Source organism: Phallusia mammillata, chromosome 4 (genome assembly GCF_965637545.1).
Source record: "Phallusia mammillata chromosome 4, kaPhaMamm4.hap1.1, whole genome shotgun sequence".
NCBI lineage: Eukaryota > Metazoa > Chordata > Ascidiacea > Phlebobranchia > Ascidiidae > Phallusia > Phallusia mammillata.
Window position 1 is genome coordinate 1559062 of NC_137255.1, and position 15787 is coordinate 1574848.

Below are 15787 nucleotides of genomic sequence, written 5' to 3' on the forward strand. Positions count from 1 at the left end.
GAATTGAAGGCAATGCAAAATATTGCAGTCGAATTTCTAGCCACAAAAATGTCAGCAGCTGATTTTAACTCCACAAGCTGATCGGATCTCACAGTAAATTTAGCAAACGAGCTTCCGTTCCAAGCCAAAGTAATTCCTTCCGCACACCTGACGTGGTAATGTTATCGATGCAAGCAAAAACAATTCAATGCCACCTTCCTCTTTGCTCACAATATATAAATTACACGACAAGATTAGAGTTTAACTTTAGCTTTAACATTACCAGTAGTTGCGCAATGTGGCTTCGTCAACGAACTGTCGCCATAATGATTTGTTTCAAGCTAATGCTTTACAGAAAACGTTGCTACAAGGTTGAGTTATTTTCTCAAACAACTGTTTACATTTTTTTTACCAAATATTTTAAAAGCATATCAGAATAACTAATTCTGGTATAGAGCGCAGTTGCTGCTGATTCAAAACTGTTTCACTCAACCCTGTATTTGACTGTCCGTTCTATCTATGTTTCTGTAACAAACAAAGCAGCGAACTGAGACAAGTATATCAATGTACTAAGTCTGCAATTGTCTGTTTATTCTTTAGTTTCTATTGTTACGTTAACAAATAAACAAACAAGTGAATTGAGGCCAGCTAAAGCGTGCCACTTGCTGTCGCAAATAACTGAAAATGAAACTTTTCTTTCTCGAGCCACGCAATTGTTTCCCTGGCAATCCGATCACTTCACTCCAACCCGTGTCGCCCCTAATCGATCCGCACCTTACTCTGCCCGAACCGTTGTGCATATAATAGCTGACGTCAGCGTAATTGGAACCCCTGTTTCGGAAGACAAATAAAGTTTTTCAAGGAATTTTCTAGATGTGTGTTATCAATATCGTGTGTTGGCTAGTATACCTAATAAGTTGGGAACCAATGGTTTACCTCAAAACAATCTCTTGCTGTATTTTCGTCGTTCTTTCGAGGACAAAGCGGATTTAATAGGTGTTTTTGCGTGGTGTGGATTTTCCAGTTGGTATGTGGTCAAGCACATTGCCTTCAAGCGAGTTTTAGTGTTTAATTTATGGCACAAATAGGCTTTTTTATTCGAATCGACTTCTCTTGATGATTTTTGGTAATTTTCTGTTTCTATTTTGGCGCACGAATCCTTTCTCTCGTGTTTTCGACATTTTCAACCCACGCACCAATCGGCATCGATCAAACGATTGTGACGTAACAAACTATGGGGAGTTTATTACCGGAAATATTTGCTCATTTGATCTCGAATCAAATGTTTCACTTTGGATCCGAGATTAAGCTGATGCAAAATTACATCATGCGCTAAATGAGTCGTTTTCAGCCCGAACCTGCTCTTGAACTTCTGTGTCGTTTGACAAAATACATAATACCAATAGTATAATGTCAAACCTCTATGAATTGAATGCAAGAATGTCGTTATTAAAGCGAAAAAAGTGATCTACCTTAATATATTATATACCGAAGCGCATTTGGCCGACTGAGCCTAGACACCGACTTTGATAGGACCGTACTTTTGTGTTTGCGATTCTATATGTGGTGGCCAATAGGTAGTTGACTCCACCACCATTTAACAAGAACACGTTTTTTAATGTCCTATCGATCACAATAGTAGCAATCGAATTATATTTGACCTAGATTCTTTATATTAGGCCCAGTACGGAAAGGGGGATTTTGGGAGAAATTCAGCTTTATAAATGCTAAATTGTTGTTTCTTTTTTAGCTGTTAACCTACTTCGTAGAAGACCATCCAAGATACAAACTGTCCCTTCCTCCAAAGACCGCCATATTCTTAAGATCATCATGAAAACTACAGGAAGAAAACAAAGTAACGTTCACTATTAAGGTAGTGGTGTTAAAGTCGCTCTTTACACGCTAATGGTTTGTGAACAAAAATGATTTTTCACACAAGCCAGACACAAAAAACCCAACCCATCCAAGCCAGTTGTTACCTTAAACGAAAAAATTATAATTCTCCGACGTGATAAAATTTCATTCCCCAAGTGGCATATTTCCGTAGTTCTATTTGAATAAGTGAGGGATGGGTCAGTTGAAAGTTGTCCACACAAACATACATCTGAAGATTTTTCTGCCACCTGTCATATCAAACCTTCCACCCCACACTAAACAGGCACACTTTACATCGTGTCACATGATACCACGTCACAATGAAGAAGCTCGCGCGTTAAACAAACGAACACGACCTGGCGATTGTTTTAAGCGCGATTTCTACCGAGGTTTCGAAAACACACCGCTCATTCATTGTTCGCTTACACAAACTTACAACATTCCCATTGTTCGTCATAGAAGCGATCTCGCTTTGTAATAATCGCCATTGTTTCGTGTCATGAGGAACGTAATGGATTCTGTTGTCGGATGAGACAAAGCAAAATATCAGACTAATCAGTTTCCGGTCTGTCTCACCTCGTAAATACAACTGTTACGTCACAATGAAGTTTGTGATCTAATAGTCGACCGGTTTAGTCGTTCAGTTTGGTAAATAGCTCAACAAAACAATCTATTGTGTGAAATGTCGTTTCTCCAGTTTTTAAATATCTTCAGTTAGTTTAAATATCGTTTACAATTTCGTGTCGACGTTGTCACACAATCTCTATGGCTGACATATCGTGGAAACCACCTTTGATATTTCTAATTGTCTGTAAGGTGGTCACTCTTTAAAAATTGCCCTAACCTCATGCTCGTAACAGTACAATTTCCCAGCTTTCGGCTTCACATGAGTGTCGGAGAATTATTGCCTTTAACTTGGTTTAACATTCGGTTTCACTGGGTCGATGCAAAGCGGCTCGGTTTTGGGATTTGGTTAAAAACCTATCATCGGAAAGGGGTTTCGAGCCCCCAACCTTATAAATAAATTTGCAAAAACCACATTTGCAAAAACTTTTTCTGTGGAAAAGTCATGCTGGAATATAACGTAAATATAAGAGAGCATAAATCTTAATTACGATCATTTATAAATTTGATGCGGTTTGTGACGCTCTCAACTGTCTGTGACGTAACATAGGTGTATTGATATGTGTTTATCGCGATATAACAATGGCGGTTGTTACAAGCACGTGATAAATGTGTTGGTCGCGCGTGTTTCATGTAACGGACGGAAAGCGAAATATCATGTTTGCTTCTGTTTGATTGTTGACGTAACTACGAACATTGTCGTTTTTGGAAGATAGTTGCGCCGTAATGTGTGTTTGCATCTTAGAGTTTATACGTGGTTGCCAACGCTAAAAACAAGAATTTCGGAAATATGTTTCCGACCTCTCTGTCAAAACAAAAGAATCACGCTTACATAAATATTTGTTTGTGTAGGATGAGTTACTTTTCTCATAAAAAACAGTTTTAAAAAAAAATTGTCTAGAGAAGTTATTATTCTAATATTGCAAACAGTGGTCTTGTCTTTTATAGTATAGCCAACATAAGTTAATGATTTTATATTCGCTCACAAATCATGGTGACAAACATTAGGGATGAAACAAAAATGAGTAAAATATGGCAATCGAGTGTGGGGGTAAAAAGTAAGACCATTCACTTTAAGAAAACAGATTGATTTGAACCGAGCGGTCAACACTAACAGTTGTTTGATTTTTTTGGTGTGGATAAAAATTTCGTGGGCGACACAATCGTATTTTTATGTCCTATTTAAAAAGCGCAAGTACTGTTAAGTTACGCGTCAAAAAATACAAGACTGGGTGGTTTGTGGCGACATAATTTCAAACTGAATACATCCACCGTCTCGGACTATTTTAAACCCCGCTCTTCATCGCCTCTAGTGGCTTGCCTCGCCCAGTCACGTGACAGCCTCACTCTCAGTGGGGGATGCGGGGTTCGAGAGACGAAGTTGATCCGAGCTTTCCCACGCGTGTTGGTCTTGTCGGTGTTGTAACCCGAACTGCTGGGGTTAAAACCCGGCGATGGAATATTTCCGAACAATGCGAGACGCGTGTGTCGGTGGCTTGGCCCTGCGCGCGTGCAAACTTGTGTGCTCAGATGTGTGTTATGTCGTGTATGTTGGTGGAAAGCTGAGATGCACAGCGGGTGTAGAAGGAAACAGCTGGATCGGGAAATGACAAAAATGCCTACATGTCTAATAGTATCTGTCTTGTAAACTTTTGTTTAGTGTTAAACACTGGTGGGATTCAAAATTTTTGTCAGCCGGTTCTATCTCAAAAGTCATATTTTTTAGCCGGTTCATTGTTAGTAAATCCATTGACAGTAACCAGTAATGCTAAGCGGTTCGCTGATCTCATAAAATTTCGTGACACAGTTCTATAGAACCGCTGCAAACCGGCTGAATCCCACCACTGGTGTTGAACTAATGGAAAAATAAAACGAACACAGCCACAACACACGTGGTGTTTTAACTTTGTCAAAACCTATCAAAGGATTTCTGTTTCAATTGCAACAACGCTTGCACAAACGCTAACCTGGCTGTCGATTAAATTAAGGTTTGTCCTCTTGCGCCAACTTGCGGATGATGAAAACCACAAAAATCCACACAGAACGCGTTTTATTGGTGATGGGATCAATCGGTAACAACTATCGGCAAAAAGAAAACGCAAAACCCGCAGAAAAACTTTCCCCAGCGAAGCGATACTATTTACATCCGTGAGACGGCCAATCATTTTTTAACATATGATTGCACCACAAACAGCGGTTTGGCATGGACTGCACACGCGCATGTGGAAATATGAAACCGATAAAATGGACTACGTCATAAGATCTGACGTCACGCTTCGTCAGCACCTTCTAACCGAGTGACTGCGCCGTCGAGGCAGAGTTTCAGTTTCTTTGAGACTGCAACAGTGGCTCGCTGTAATATAAACGATGTTTCAGTTCATTGAGTGAGCTTTTCAACTTGTAAAAGATTTCTTACGTTTTTGGTAGTTTTGTTGAGGGCAACCAGTTGATCCCTGGCATTGTTCACTTCTTGCAGCGCACTTGTGATAATGAACTTGAGCCTGGCAACCTACAAATAATATTCATAATTCACATCAGTGTGCCCCAGCACCCCAACTATTAAAACACCAAATTATCACAGATAACATGAAATCCTTTTCTGGATAAGTTGAAAACTGCTCAACTTTGTAGAGCTCTTCTGGCAATTGTATTTTTGCATGGATGTTTTGACATCAGTGTTATTCAGCGCATTAAGTGTTATTTACCCTGAAGACGACCTGTATGGATCTGGTGCAAAAATACAATTGCAAGAAGAGCTGTAAGGTTGATATTAGGGATGCGCCGAGCCGAGCCAGAACCCGAGTACTCGGTACAGAGCATTGCTGTTTTTGATGCTCGGTGCTCGGCCGAGCAGTTGCACAAACTGACCCGAGCAGTAAATTTGCGTATTCATGCCCTGCTAACATACGTAACTAGTGTTCGAAAGGGTGTCTATGAACAAAAACGAATGATTTTTCAAATGTATTAGATGGCGGGAAAACGTGTCCTTCATGGGCATGTACAGCTTATAATATAACGCTGGTGACGTAAGAGACCTCGTAGAGCTAGAACGTAGAAAGGGGATTTTTTGTGACGTCATAATGCACCGAGCCTACTCGGCCGAGCACCGAGCATTAACGTGAGATGCTCGGTACTCGACTAAACAGAACATTTGGAGTTTTGGCACATCCCTAGTTGATATTATGCCTGACAGCAACAGCTTATAAGTTCAAGACTGGGTGAGAAATATAAATTACCTCATCAGCTTGATCATTGGGTGAGGAAGCTTGTAGACTTTCCTCTTGCTCCTGATTCACATCTTCTTCTTCTTCATCATCAACAGCATCAACATCAGGTGAAGGAATTCCTTCTTCAACAGTTTCTTGTGATGTTTCAACATCCGGTTGAGAATCCTCTGTTTGTGATTCGTTCATCTGTAACAAAACCAAAGCAATAAAGAGAAATTCTATGCATCATTTGTGATTATGTTGGACGAAAAACAACCCTGAACAGACAAGGGTATCTTAGTTACCTCAACTGATTCTTCTTCTTTCACTTGAATCTCATCAACTTTCCCATCCACTTCATCACCACCATCTTCTTTCTCAGTCTTCTTATCTTCAGGATTCTCTTCTACTTTCACATCATTCACTTCTTGCTTCACATCAGCGAAGTCCACTTCAGTTTTTATCTCATCACCGGCATCTTCTTGTTTCACATCATCCATAGGCTCCACAAATGGAACTGCATCTGTTTCAGTGGAGTCATCCTGTCCATCTGTTTCAGTCTTCATCGCATCTTTATCTGCTGGCACCTCCTCTTCATCTTGACTCACATCCACATTAACATCTTCAAGATCCAGATCACCACCATTAAGATCAAGATCGGTCGGTGGATCTTTGCCATCTTTCTGTTGCTCTTTTGTTTCCTTCACCTCATCCTGTTTTGCCTCTTTGTCTTCCTCATGGTTGTAATCATCCATGATCGAGAAGTCATCGTGGAGAGCCAGCTCATCAGCAATTGCATCCAGCGGATCTGTTTCAACTGATAAAAAAAAATCAGTCAATTCTTTTTGAACACGATAAAGAACTTCAGTTACCAAGGGTGTTTAACAATTCGCCACTGTTCATTTTGTGGGAGCTACTGCAATCAAGGTTTAATGTACAAGTCCCAGCATCTTACCAACAGTATCTTTGGTCTTTTCCATTTGCTTGACATTTTTCTTCTCTGCATTTGTGTCTTCACTTTCATCATTCACCTTTTCAACTTTTTCCTCCTCAGGTTTTTTCTTTGCAGCTTCATCCTTTTCTGCTTTGGTTTCATCTTTTTTGCTGCTCTCTTTCGTGTTAGTTTTTTGTGCACTGGTTGGACGGCGTCTGTCACTTGTTCGACGTTTCTCAGGAGTTTTAGAGCGGCTGCTTTTCTTCCTATCAGCACTGGAACTCCTCGATCCCTTTCTTTTGCTGTCATTCTGAAACATACATTTGTGTGTGTTTCAAACATATTCCGTTCAAAGGCATGTATCCATAAAAACATGCAGTATTTTGTGTTGTCAGGCATTAATTAATCAACAATTCATACAGTAGGTACTGTGGAAGGGTTAAATAAGCTAGCAATCTACCTTGTTGTCATGCTTGGCATCTTTTGGTGGAGTTTTTCCAGCAGTGTGAGTGACAAGTCGTTTGTTTTCTGACACTAACACGTTCAAGCGAGGCTCCTCTTCAAACCGACCTTCCCTCAAACGTTTGCTCGGAAGTTGAGTAGTTCCCCTGTGACGCAAGCAGATGATATATTGATATTGTGCATTTTAGCAATGTGAGTTAAAACAGAAATGCCAGGCTTACTTTCTGATTGGTGAAATAGAACGCTCTCGCTTGCGATCCTGTGGCTATACAACAAATAAGATATGTTATTGGCTTAAATTTGTGTCTATTTTTGCTTGCTACATATAAAAAACAGTTTTAGGTTTTCCCTTTTTGATATGTTACAAACAAGATATGCTATTGGCTTAAATTTGCTTGCTACATATGAAAACCGTTTTAAGTATTTCTTCAACAAACTTGGACTTTTATGACAAACCACGTACATTGATTCTAAGTTGTAAATCTCTATAGTTGGATCTGTCCACCAACACACTACATCCACATACAATGGGTGGTTTGGCTTTGTAATGTTCAACCATCGCTGCAGCACAATCATACTGCTCCATCTCCATGAAGGCCTGGAATAAAGAATGTCATTACAACTGGGGAATGTTATTATACCTAGTTTATTTAAGGTTGTAATAAATATGTGTTTGTCTAAGCCAGTGCAGTCCAACAGTTTTTGTTGCAGGCCATTATGTGTGGGACAGTGCCTAATAAATACTGTTTCTAGATTTCAGAGATTAGCGCATCAATACCAAAATCCAGACATCACATTTATTCGGTATAGATAACTCAGAATATAAGTTTGGAAATGTATATTTTTCACAATTTCCCACTTTAGCATTGAGGCAACATGTGTAGGCAAGGCTTTCTTTTTTGAGGAAGTGTTGGTTGAAGTCATGAAGTCTTGGAAGTATTGCTTTCAAGCTAGTTTCGATATTTTGTTTGTTTTTTAATTCATAGGTCTATTCAACTAGAAGGGTGGCTTAGCACATATTGCCCTTGCATATACACTATAACCTATTTTAAAACATAAATATATTTCCTGTGCTTATTTTGTATTGGGTCCCATATTAGCCATCATCATTTATAACTTTAGTCGTTTCTGCAGGCAAAAACTCATGGGTCCCCACACATGCAAAGTTGAAAATAATGCAATTCAAGAGATAACCATGAGGAAGTCGGGTGTTGTAAGGTAAAACACAGCGATCTGCACTGGGCTTAAATAATAATACTATGTAGAACACAAACTATAAAATTAGATTCACCCCAGATATTGTTTGAAGTATGTCCTATTTAACGTTTTAAAAAACTCACCCATTTTAGGAGGCTAGCGGGGTAAATACTGGGGTTATCAACAAAAACAAAGTGGGATGCAAATCTACATGAATATATCTACCATCTGTGTAAATTTTAGCCAAATCCATCAAACATTTGATGGAAAAACGAGTCACACAAACTGTGGGTAAAAACACCCATTTTAGGGGCCTAGCGGGGTAAATACTGGGGTTATCAACAAAAACAAAGTGGGATGCACATCTACATAACTATATCTACCATCTGTGTAAACTTCAGCCAAATCCATCAAACATTTGATGGAAAAACGAGTCGGACAAACTTCGGGGGAAAAATACCCATTTTAGGGGGTTAGCGGGGTAAATACTGGGGTTATCAACAAAAACAAAGTGGGATGCACATCTACATAACTATATCTACCATCTGTGTAAACTTCAGCCAAATCCATCAAACATTTGATGGAAAAACGAGTCGGACAAACTTCAGGGGAAAAATACCCATTTTAGGGGGCTAGCGGGGTAAATACTGGGGTTATCAACAAAAACAAAGTGGGATGCACATCTACATAACTATATCTACAATCTGTGCAAATTTCAGCCAAATCCATCAAACATTTGATGGAAAAACGAGTCGGACAAACTTTGGGAAGAAAAAAAAAGGAAGAAAAAAAAAGAAAAAAAAACAAACATTTCGAGTAAAATCAATATGTGTCCCCTTCAGGGAAGGGGACCCATAATTATCTTTATGAAGTATGTTTCAATGGTGCTATTGTTGTATTTTTTTAAAGTTGAAACTGTTTTCTAAGGCACAAACAGCAGGGTGTCTATGCAACGGTACAACAATAGATTACTTTTTTCTTTTAATTAAACCGCTTTCATTTTCTTTAAAGCAGTAAAATTTTCAGTTCCTACTCCATGGCGCAAAAATGACATACTGCTTTGTTGACACAGAAACTCTTTATTTTACATGACTATGCCTTGTTATGCATCACAAAGGAAGACTTTTTAAGGACATAGAAAACAAAACTTATTGTTGTCACTAAATTGTTGCAGTATGTGGGACCATCTATCTAAGCAAAAAAAACCTGACCGGTTGCAGGCAGTTGGTGCCACTGGCGTAGAGTACGGGGGTGCGGGGGTGCCGCGCACCCCCGGCCTTGACCTTTGTATAACGTCAAAATCGCATCCTTGTTCAAGTTACGTCGGTTTTAGAACGTGTTTCCAGCTAAACAAATGCGCCCGCACTCATGCCATTGATCGAACAGACGTCGGTCGAAACGTAACAATTGTAATTGTTTCGCAATAAACGGGCATTCTAATGCAACATAAACATGACATAGAAGTTAACGTTTTAGTATTATTTGTCGCAATAACTTTCTGCAATAAAAAATAACTGGGAAAATAGTCAATGAATTGATTCCTAAGCGTGTTTAATGTCCGTTTGCAAAGCACTGCAACGGTCTAAACTTGATCCAAGGTGACCTAAGTTTAGGCGTCAGCAATACACAGTCGGCTATATTTAAAACGTGAATTGCTTTTACTTTTATTTTCCGCGTAACTAAATCGTTGTTAAAATTGCTGATTCAGCAAATCGCCCTTTCGTTCCATCAGACGTTATCAGACGCACAGCAAACGTTCCAATCGAACACAAACAAATAGTGTCAAGTGACTATTTGCAAATTAATTTTATGGAAACTACAGGCTAAAGTAAGTAAAAGGTGGTATTTGGTCCTATACGGGTACAAATACTGCACATGGCATATAGGCATCGGCGTCAATTATCAAAAGTCGCACCCCCGGTATTTTTTAAAACTCTACGCCTATGGTTGGTGCACACATACACCATTAACACACATATATGACAAGCCTAATCAAATTGCTTAAGCATAGAAGTTGTGTTATATGTTTGTGTTATCAGCACTGCCAGGTCAAAACCATCAACAAACGCCCCGGGCAAAAATCACACCACCTAAGTGTGATATCATAAACATCACTGTTTGTAAACAATCATTAGAAAGATGAACTAGACACACTGTAGCAACATTAGTTCCCACACAACAACAAGTCAAACCTGGTTAAACCCGTTTGGAATCTTTGCACGGATGATGAGAATGTTAGTAACTCTCCCAAATGCAGCAGCAAGCTGTTTCAAGTCCGATTCGAGAATGCGATTAGACTTGAACCTCATGTAGAGAACCCGACCTCGCATCGCCCGCATCTCGTCAGCCTGTTTCAATGACACATAGAAATGTTATTGCAGGAACTTACAAGTTTCACTAATTTCAATTCACCTCTTTTTTTGCATTCCTTCTGTTGTCTTCCTCTCTTCTATCCAGTCGTTCAGTCGGTGGATAAGACTGACGAGCTTGGCGTGGCTTGCTTGAGTCTTAACAAAAAATGCACTTTAAAAATATTCCTAACATATTGGGACCATAATATGTGTATAATAGTGAAACAAAAGTTACAATACGTAACACATTATAAAACAAGTTGCTGGGTCAGATTGTTAAAACAACAAGTGACATTTTGTGATTGCAGCAAACCAAACAAAAGCTTGCATAAAATACTGCGATTGACGAGGTTTGCTAAAATATTAACAAGAAACTAGAAGGGTGGCTTAGCACATATTGCCCTTGCACATACACTATGATCTATTTTAAAACATAAATATAATTCCTTCACTTATTTTATATTGGGTCCCATATTAGCCACCGTCTTTTAAAACGTTAGTTGTTTCTGCATGCAGAAACTCATGGGTCCCCACACATGCAAAGTTGTAAATACTGCATTTCAAGAGATAACCATAAGAAACTTTGGTGTTGTAAAGTAAAACACTGTGATTGGTACTAGGATTAAATAGTGACGCTATGAAAAGTTCAAACTATACAAATCGACTCAATTCAAGCATTGTGTAAAGTTTGTCTAGTTTAAAACAAAGAAGTAAAACACAACAATCGATACCAATAAATGGCATAACATTTCAAACAATTGCGCACTGTTTAAAGACTCACCCATTTTAGGGGGCTAGTAGGGTGACTATTGGGGCTACAGGGTTTAACACAACAATCGTCATTTGTAAATGGCAAATTGTACAAGCTATCCAAATTTCAGCCAATTCCGACCCTGTTTAAAAAAATTACCCTTTTTAGGGGGCTAGTGGGGTAAATGCTGGGGCTACAGGGTTTAACACAACAATCGGCATTTGTCAATGGCAAATTCTACAAGCTATCCAAATTTCAGCCAAATCCAACCCTGTTTAAAAATTCACCCATTTTAGGGGGCTAGTGGGGTAAATGCTGGGGCTACAGGGTTTAACACAACAATCATCATTTGTAAATGGCAAATTGTACAAGCTATCCAAATTTCAGCCAATTCCGACCCTGTTTAAAAATTCACCCATTTTAGGGGGCTAGTGGGGTAACTGATGGGGTTCTTCACCCTAATGTTGAAAATATGAAACTGCAATGACCCAATCAACAATCCTGTAAAATTTTGTCCAAATCGGCCAATGTTTCAATTTTGACCACTAGGGGACGTTTTAACCAACAACCGTAATGACTTGTGACGTCACAAGGCTGTGAACAACCCCCTTGACCGCTATCCGCAAACACGTTCACCAAGCAATCCTTGAACATAAGTACCATATGTAGTTGCCTTTATAACATCACACAAAACTAACGTTTGTGGTGCGCACAAACCACATTTTACATTTTGGGGGCTAGCGGGGTAAATACTGAGGTTATCATGACAAACGAAGCAGATGGCACATCTACACAACTATATCTACCATCTGTGAAAGTTTCATCCAAATCCATCAAACATTTCAGGGCAAAATGGGGTGGACAAACTTCAGGGAAGAAAAAAAAAAAAAAGAAAAAGAAAAAAAAAAAAAAGAAATCGAGTAAAATCAAGATGTGTCCCCTTCAAGGAAGGGGACCCATAAATATGTCAACAACCCAGCAATAATGCAACAAGTTTTTCAGGCAGGTTGTTAGATAATCTCTTGTGATTGCATGACATACTGTGTGAGTCAAATGATGATGCAGATGACCTCGACGGCTGTTGTTTTAATGCTTCTGCTTGAAGAACTTTTATTGCTTGAAGCTGAACTTCTAACACAGCTGGGTCAGTTTGGCCAGCCTATTGTTTAAATATACTTGTTATAACCAGTCATACTACACCACATCATACAAAGCTTAAATACATACTAAGGCTACATGTGCATACTGTTTGTATTAACACTATAGCTGTTGTGGACCTAGTTGTGTCAGAAACACATGTACTTACCAGCAGCAGAGGGTTTAGTACAGTTGAAGCAGCTTGTGTTACTGACAGCGATGATTGTGGAGATCTTCCCACAGCAGCAGCTAAACTGTTAAGTCCTTGCGCATTTGGTTGCAATGGGTTTCCTGTCCAAATCAATACGGAACACTTAGGTTTTGTTGGTATATAGATAACTGGTTTTGCCTCATGCTAACTTCTGTGCAAAAAATACTCACAAACAACCACAGCAGAAAATGTGCTCAACATTACTGTGCTGGTTTGGTAACGCTAGTTCATTGTTTGCCTATCAGTACTTACCAAGCAATCCAGCTGATGATCCTGATCCCCTTTCCCATCTTCTACCTTTATCAGGAGATGATCTGTGGTCTGGGCCCCGCAGCAAGCCTCGTGGAGCTAGACGTGAAGTGTTTCCCACAGATCGCTAAAACATTTGCTCTGTTAGTATTCTATTGTGGAGTTTAATGTCTGCAAATTACAACTTACTGGTGGCTGTGATTTTTTGCCGCTGTCCATTCTTGTTTGTCTGCCGTAACCGGATACATGGCCCTGCAAAAACATTGACATGTTTACATATATTTTGCTGCTATGCAAATGGTGCAGCAGAAAAATTGGCAAAATTAAAAACCAAAATCATAAGCTGAAAGTTTTCAAAGGTCAAAGTTGAGGTCAAAGCATTAGAAGTTATAAATTTCAACTGTTCCCTCCAAGGAAAATACTTTTAAATGTAGTTGTTGTAAGTATGTGGTATACAGTTAGTTATCAAACAAAGCAATAAGAAATGCTGATATGGGTAGTTTCTTTAAGTGAAGCATTGCCCGAGCACTTTCTTCAGCAGAGATGTCACAGCTATTTGACAATTGTGGTTTTGTCTTAAGAGGGAACAAGTCCTATAACCTGACAGCCTTGATACTTTCATCCAGAAGTTTGGTGCAAGATCCATAGAAATAGAACAAGCAACCTTGTCAAACTATGACTAGAAGCCGCAGCTAAATGTTAAAGCCACAAAATGTTACCTGTTACCCTCTTACCTGACGGTCATCATTTATTTCTTCGACAATCCGTTTAGTTCTTAATGTTTCATTTCTAGCCTGGCTGTACTGATCTGAGCTACTACGGGTATAACGATCTCTTTCATCGCGAGAATGGTAGTCATCATCATCATGACCTCGTTCACGCCTCCGATCAACATTGCGACTGTTTCCATAAGAATCATTATCAGGCATAGGCGCTTGCTTGCGAGGCAGAGGCTGGTTTCGCGGAGGACCTGCAGACTTAAAACCTGAAGAAGTGGGAGGATTATAAGAACTTGTGTCACCACGTGAATATGGGGGCTCCCGAGGAGCACCTGCATCATTTCTTTGATATGGAGCTCTTGAATTGGATTGGTATGATGATCCACGCCTGTTGTAATCATAATCTGCAGTGGGTTGAGCCGGGTCGTAAGCCGAAGTGCGATCTTTGGGAAACTGGGGGGACTGTCCCTTCTTTAAATCACCGATTGCTCGTGCAAGATTATTCACATTGATTTCATTCTCTGGCATCTGGCTCAATTTTTGAATGTCAGATTGTGATAGACCTAAACTCTTCATCAACTGCGACACTTCATCCGACTTCCTGCCATCATTCGGTTTGATATGTCGCTCATCCCAAGTGGCTGGTCGTCCACCATAATTATCACGAGAGGCTTGTTTCGGAGGAGCACCGAGGATTCCATCCCTAGTTGAAGCAGCGGGTCTGGCACCTTGCCATTCACTTTGTCTGCTGTTTTTCAAGATTGATTGGGGCTGGGGTCGGTGATCTGGAGGGGGTACAGGGCCAAGAAGTCCAGACCGAGAAGGGGGCTGACGGACAGGATAGCTTTGTGCAGAAGATTCACGGAAGTGGGGTGCACCATAACGATCCATTCTTTACTAAATTTTCTGTTAAACATAAAAGTTGCCTACTTAGCGTTCAAACAATGAACAGGACATTTGCTTATATTCAATAAAATAGTTCTAGAAAGAAGTTATGTTCCTCCAAGCAGTCATCAGGTTCAAGATAAGAAATGTCGAATCACACCGACATGTGACAAGAAATGCTGCATCTGTATGATGGTCTACTGATGACAATTTGAAAAAGAAAATGAGCCAAACATTGAGAATTTATATGAAATATGTTACTGATGATTTATTGTAAGAATGAATAAAGAACCGCAAGTGCTAAAGGCAATTCAAAGTTTCATTTGAAGTTATAAATTTGACAAAACATGGCATAACATTTAAACTTATTTAAGTCTTTCATAAAACTTTGCTTGCTTGCAAAGCAACAAATATAAAAGAATTAGTGTGAAGATTGTTCACAAAAATCTTATCTGTGCCAAATGTTTTGTTCTAAAATTCCAAAAAAGCCAAGTACAAAAAAATTCTGGCTTGCCAGGACGATACATGTTTAATGAAAAGACATTAAAACCCAAAAAGAAAGAGTCTTCTTTGAGTTTTGGAAGTTTCATCCGGGATTCCTCGTGTAATTGAAAAGAGTAAAAAGAAGCAGTTTTAATTGTTAAACCACAAGTTGCAAATGTTGGAATCCCATTAACTTTTGAATAAATTTCCACGACCACTAGGATTTTTATTTAACAAACAAAGATTTTGAATTGATGTTTCCACTTAGCTTAATATTTACTGAATACAGTTTCAGTTTTCAAAAATCAACCACCAAAGCATATGTCGAAAAAAACATATAAAAGTTCAATTTGCTGCAGAAAATCTTTGTTGCACTTTCTTTGAATAAAACTTTTGTAAAAGTATTTTTTACTTTAATTTAGGTTACATTAAAACTCCAACACTCTGTTAAGCTTTAAAGAAACTACACAAACTTGAAATCAATGCAACAAACCTTCTGCAATAATTTTCCCAGTTGCAGAGAATCCACAAAGAACGGATCTTCTAAAAAAAACACTTTTTTGTGATGAACACTAACAGTGTTACGCTACAAATACACTTATTGATTTGCTAAGTTTCCTCGGTCTACGAAACAAGTAATTTACGTTAAATAAAGTCGTTACTAGCAGCATATAAGTAAAAAAACGAAAATTTAATAAAAACTTGCACGAAACTTGACCTGCGA

At 39.1% G+C, this 15787-nt stretch overlaps 1 protein-coding gene across 1 annotated transcript; it reads right to left on the reverse strand.

The window, feature by feature from the left end:
* Window positions 1-4511: 4511 nt before the first annotated feature.
* Window positions 4512-15706, reverse strand: LOC145222123 (uncharacterized). Its single transcript, XM_080088156.1, has 16 exons — window positions 15557-15706; window positions 13711-14601; window positions 13166-13228; window positions 12980-13103; window positions 12686-12807; window positions 12421-12538; window positions 10690-10784; window positions 10470-10625; window positions 7544-7678; window positions 7302-7345; window positions 7079-7226; window positions 6640-6928; window positions 5990-6501; window positions 5715-5891; window positions 4895-4987; window positions 4512-4831 (listed from the first exon to the last, which is right to left on the reverse strand). Exons 2-16 carry the CDS (start codon window positions 14584-14586, stop codon window positions 4748-4750), a joined length of 3036 nt encoding a protein of 1011 aa, XP_079944282.1. The 5' UTR covers window positions 14587-14601; window positions 15557-15706; the 3' UTR covers window positions 4512-4747.
* Window positions 15707-15787: the final 81 nt, after the last annotated feature.

Bases quoted from the DNA above. Each gene is read 5' to 3' on its own strand.
- LOC145222123 (XM_080088156.1), bottom strand. From the start codon at position 14,586: ATGGATCGTTATGGTGCACCCCACTTCCGTGAATCTTCTGCACAAAGC. The intron at 10,626-10,689 runs GTGAATTGAAAT...TCATTGAAACAG, and splicing joins GAAGGAATGCAAAAAAAGAG to GCTGACGAGATGCGGGCGAT. The intron at 6,929-7,078 runs GTAGATTGCTAG...TGTATGTTTCAG, and splicing joins ATGCCAAGCATGACAACAAG to AATGACAGCAAAAGAAAGGG.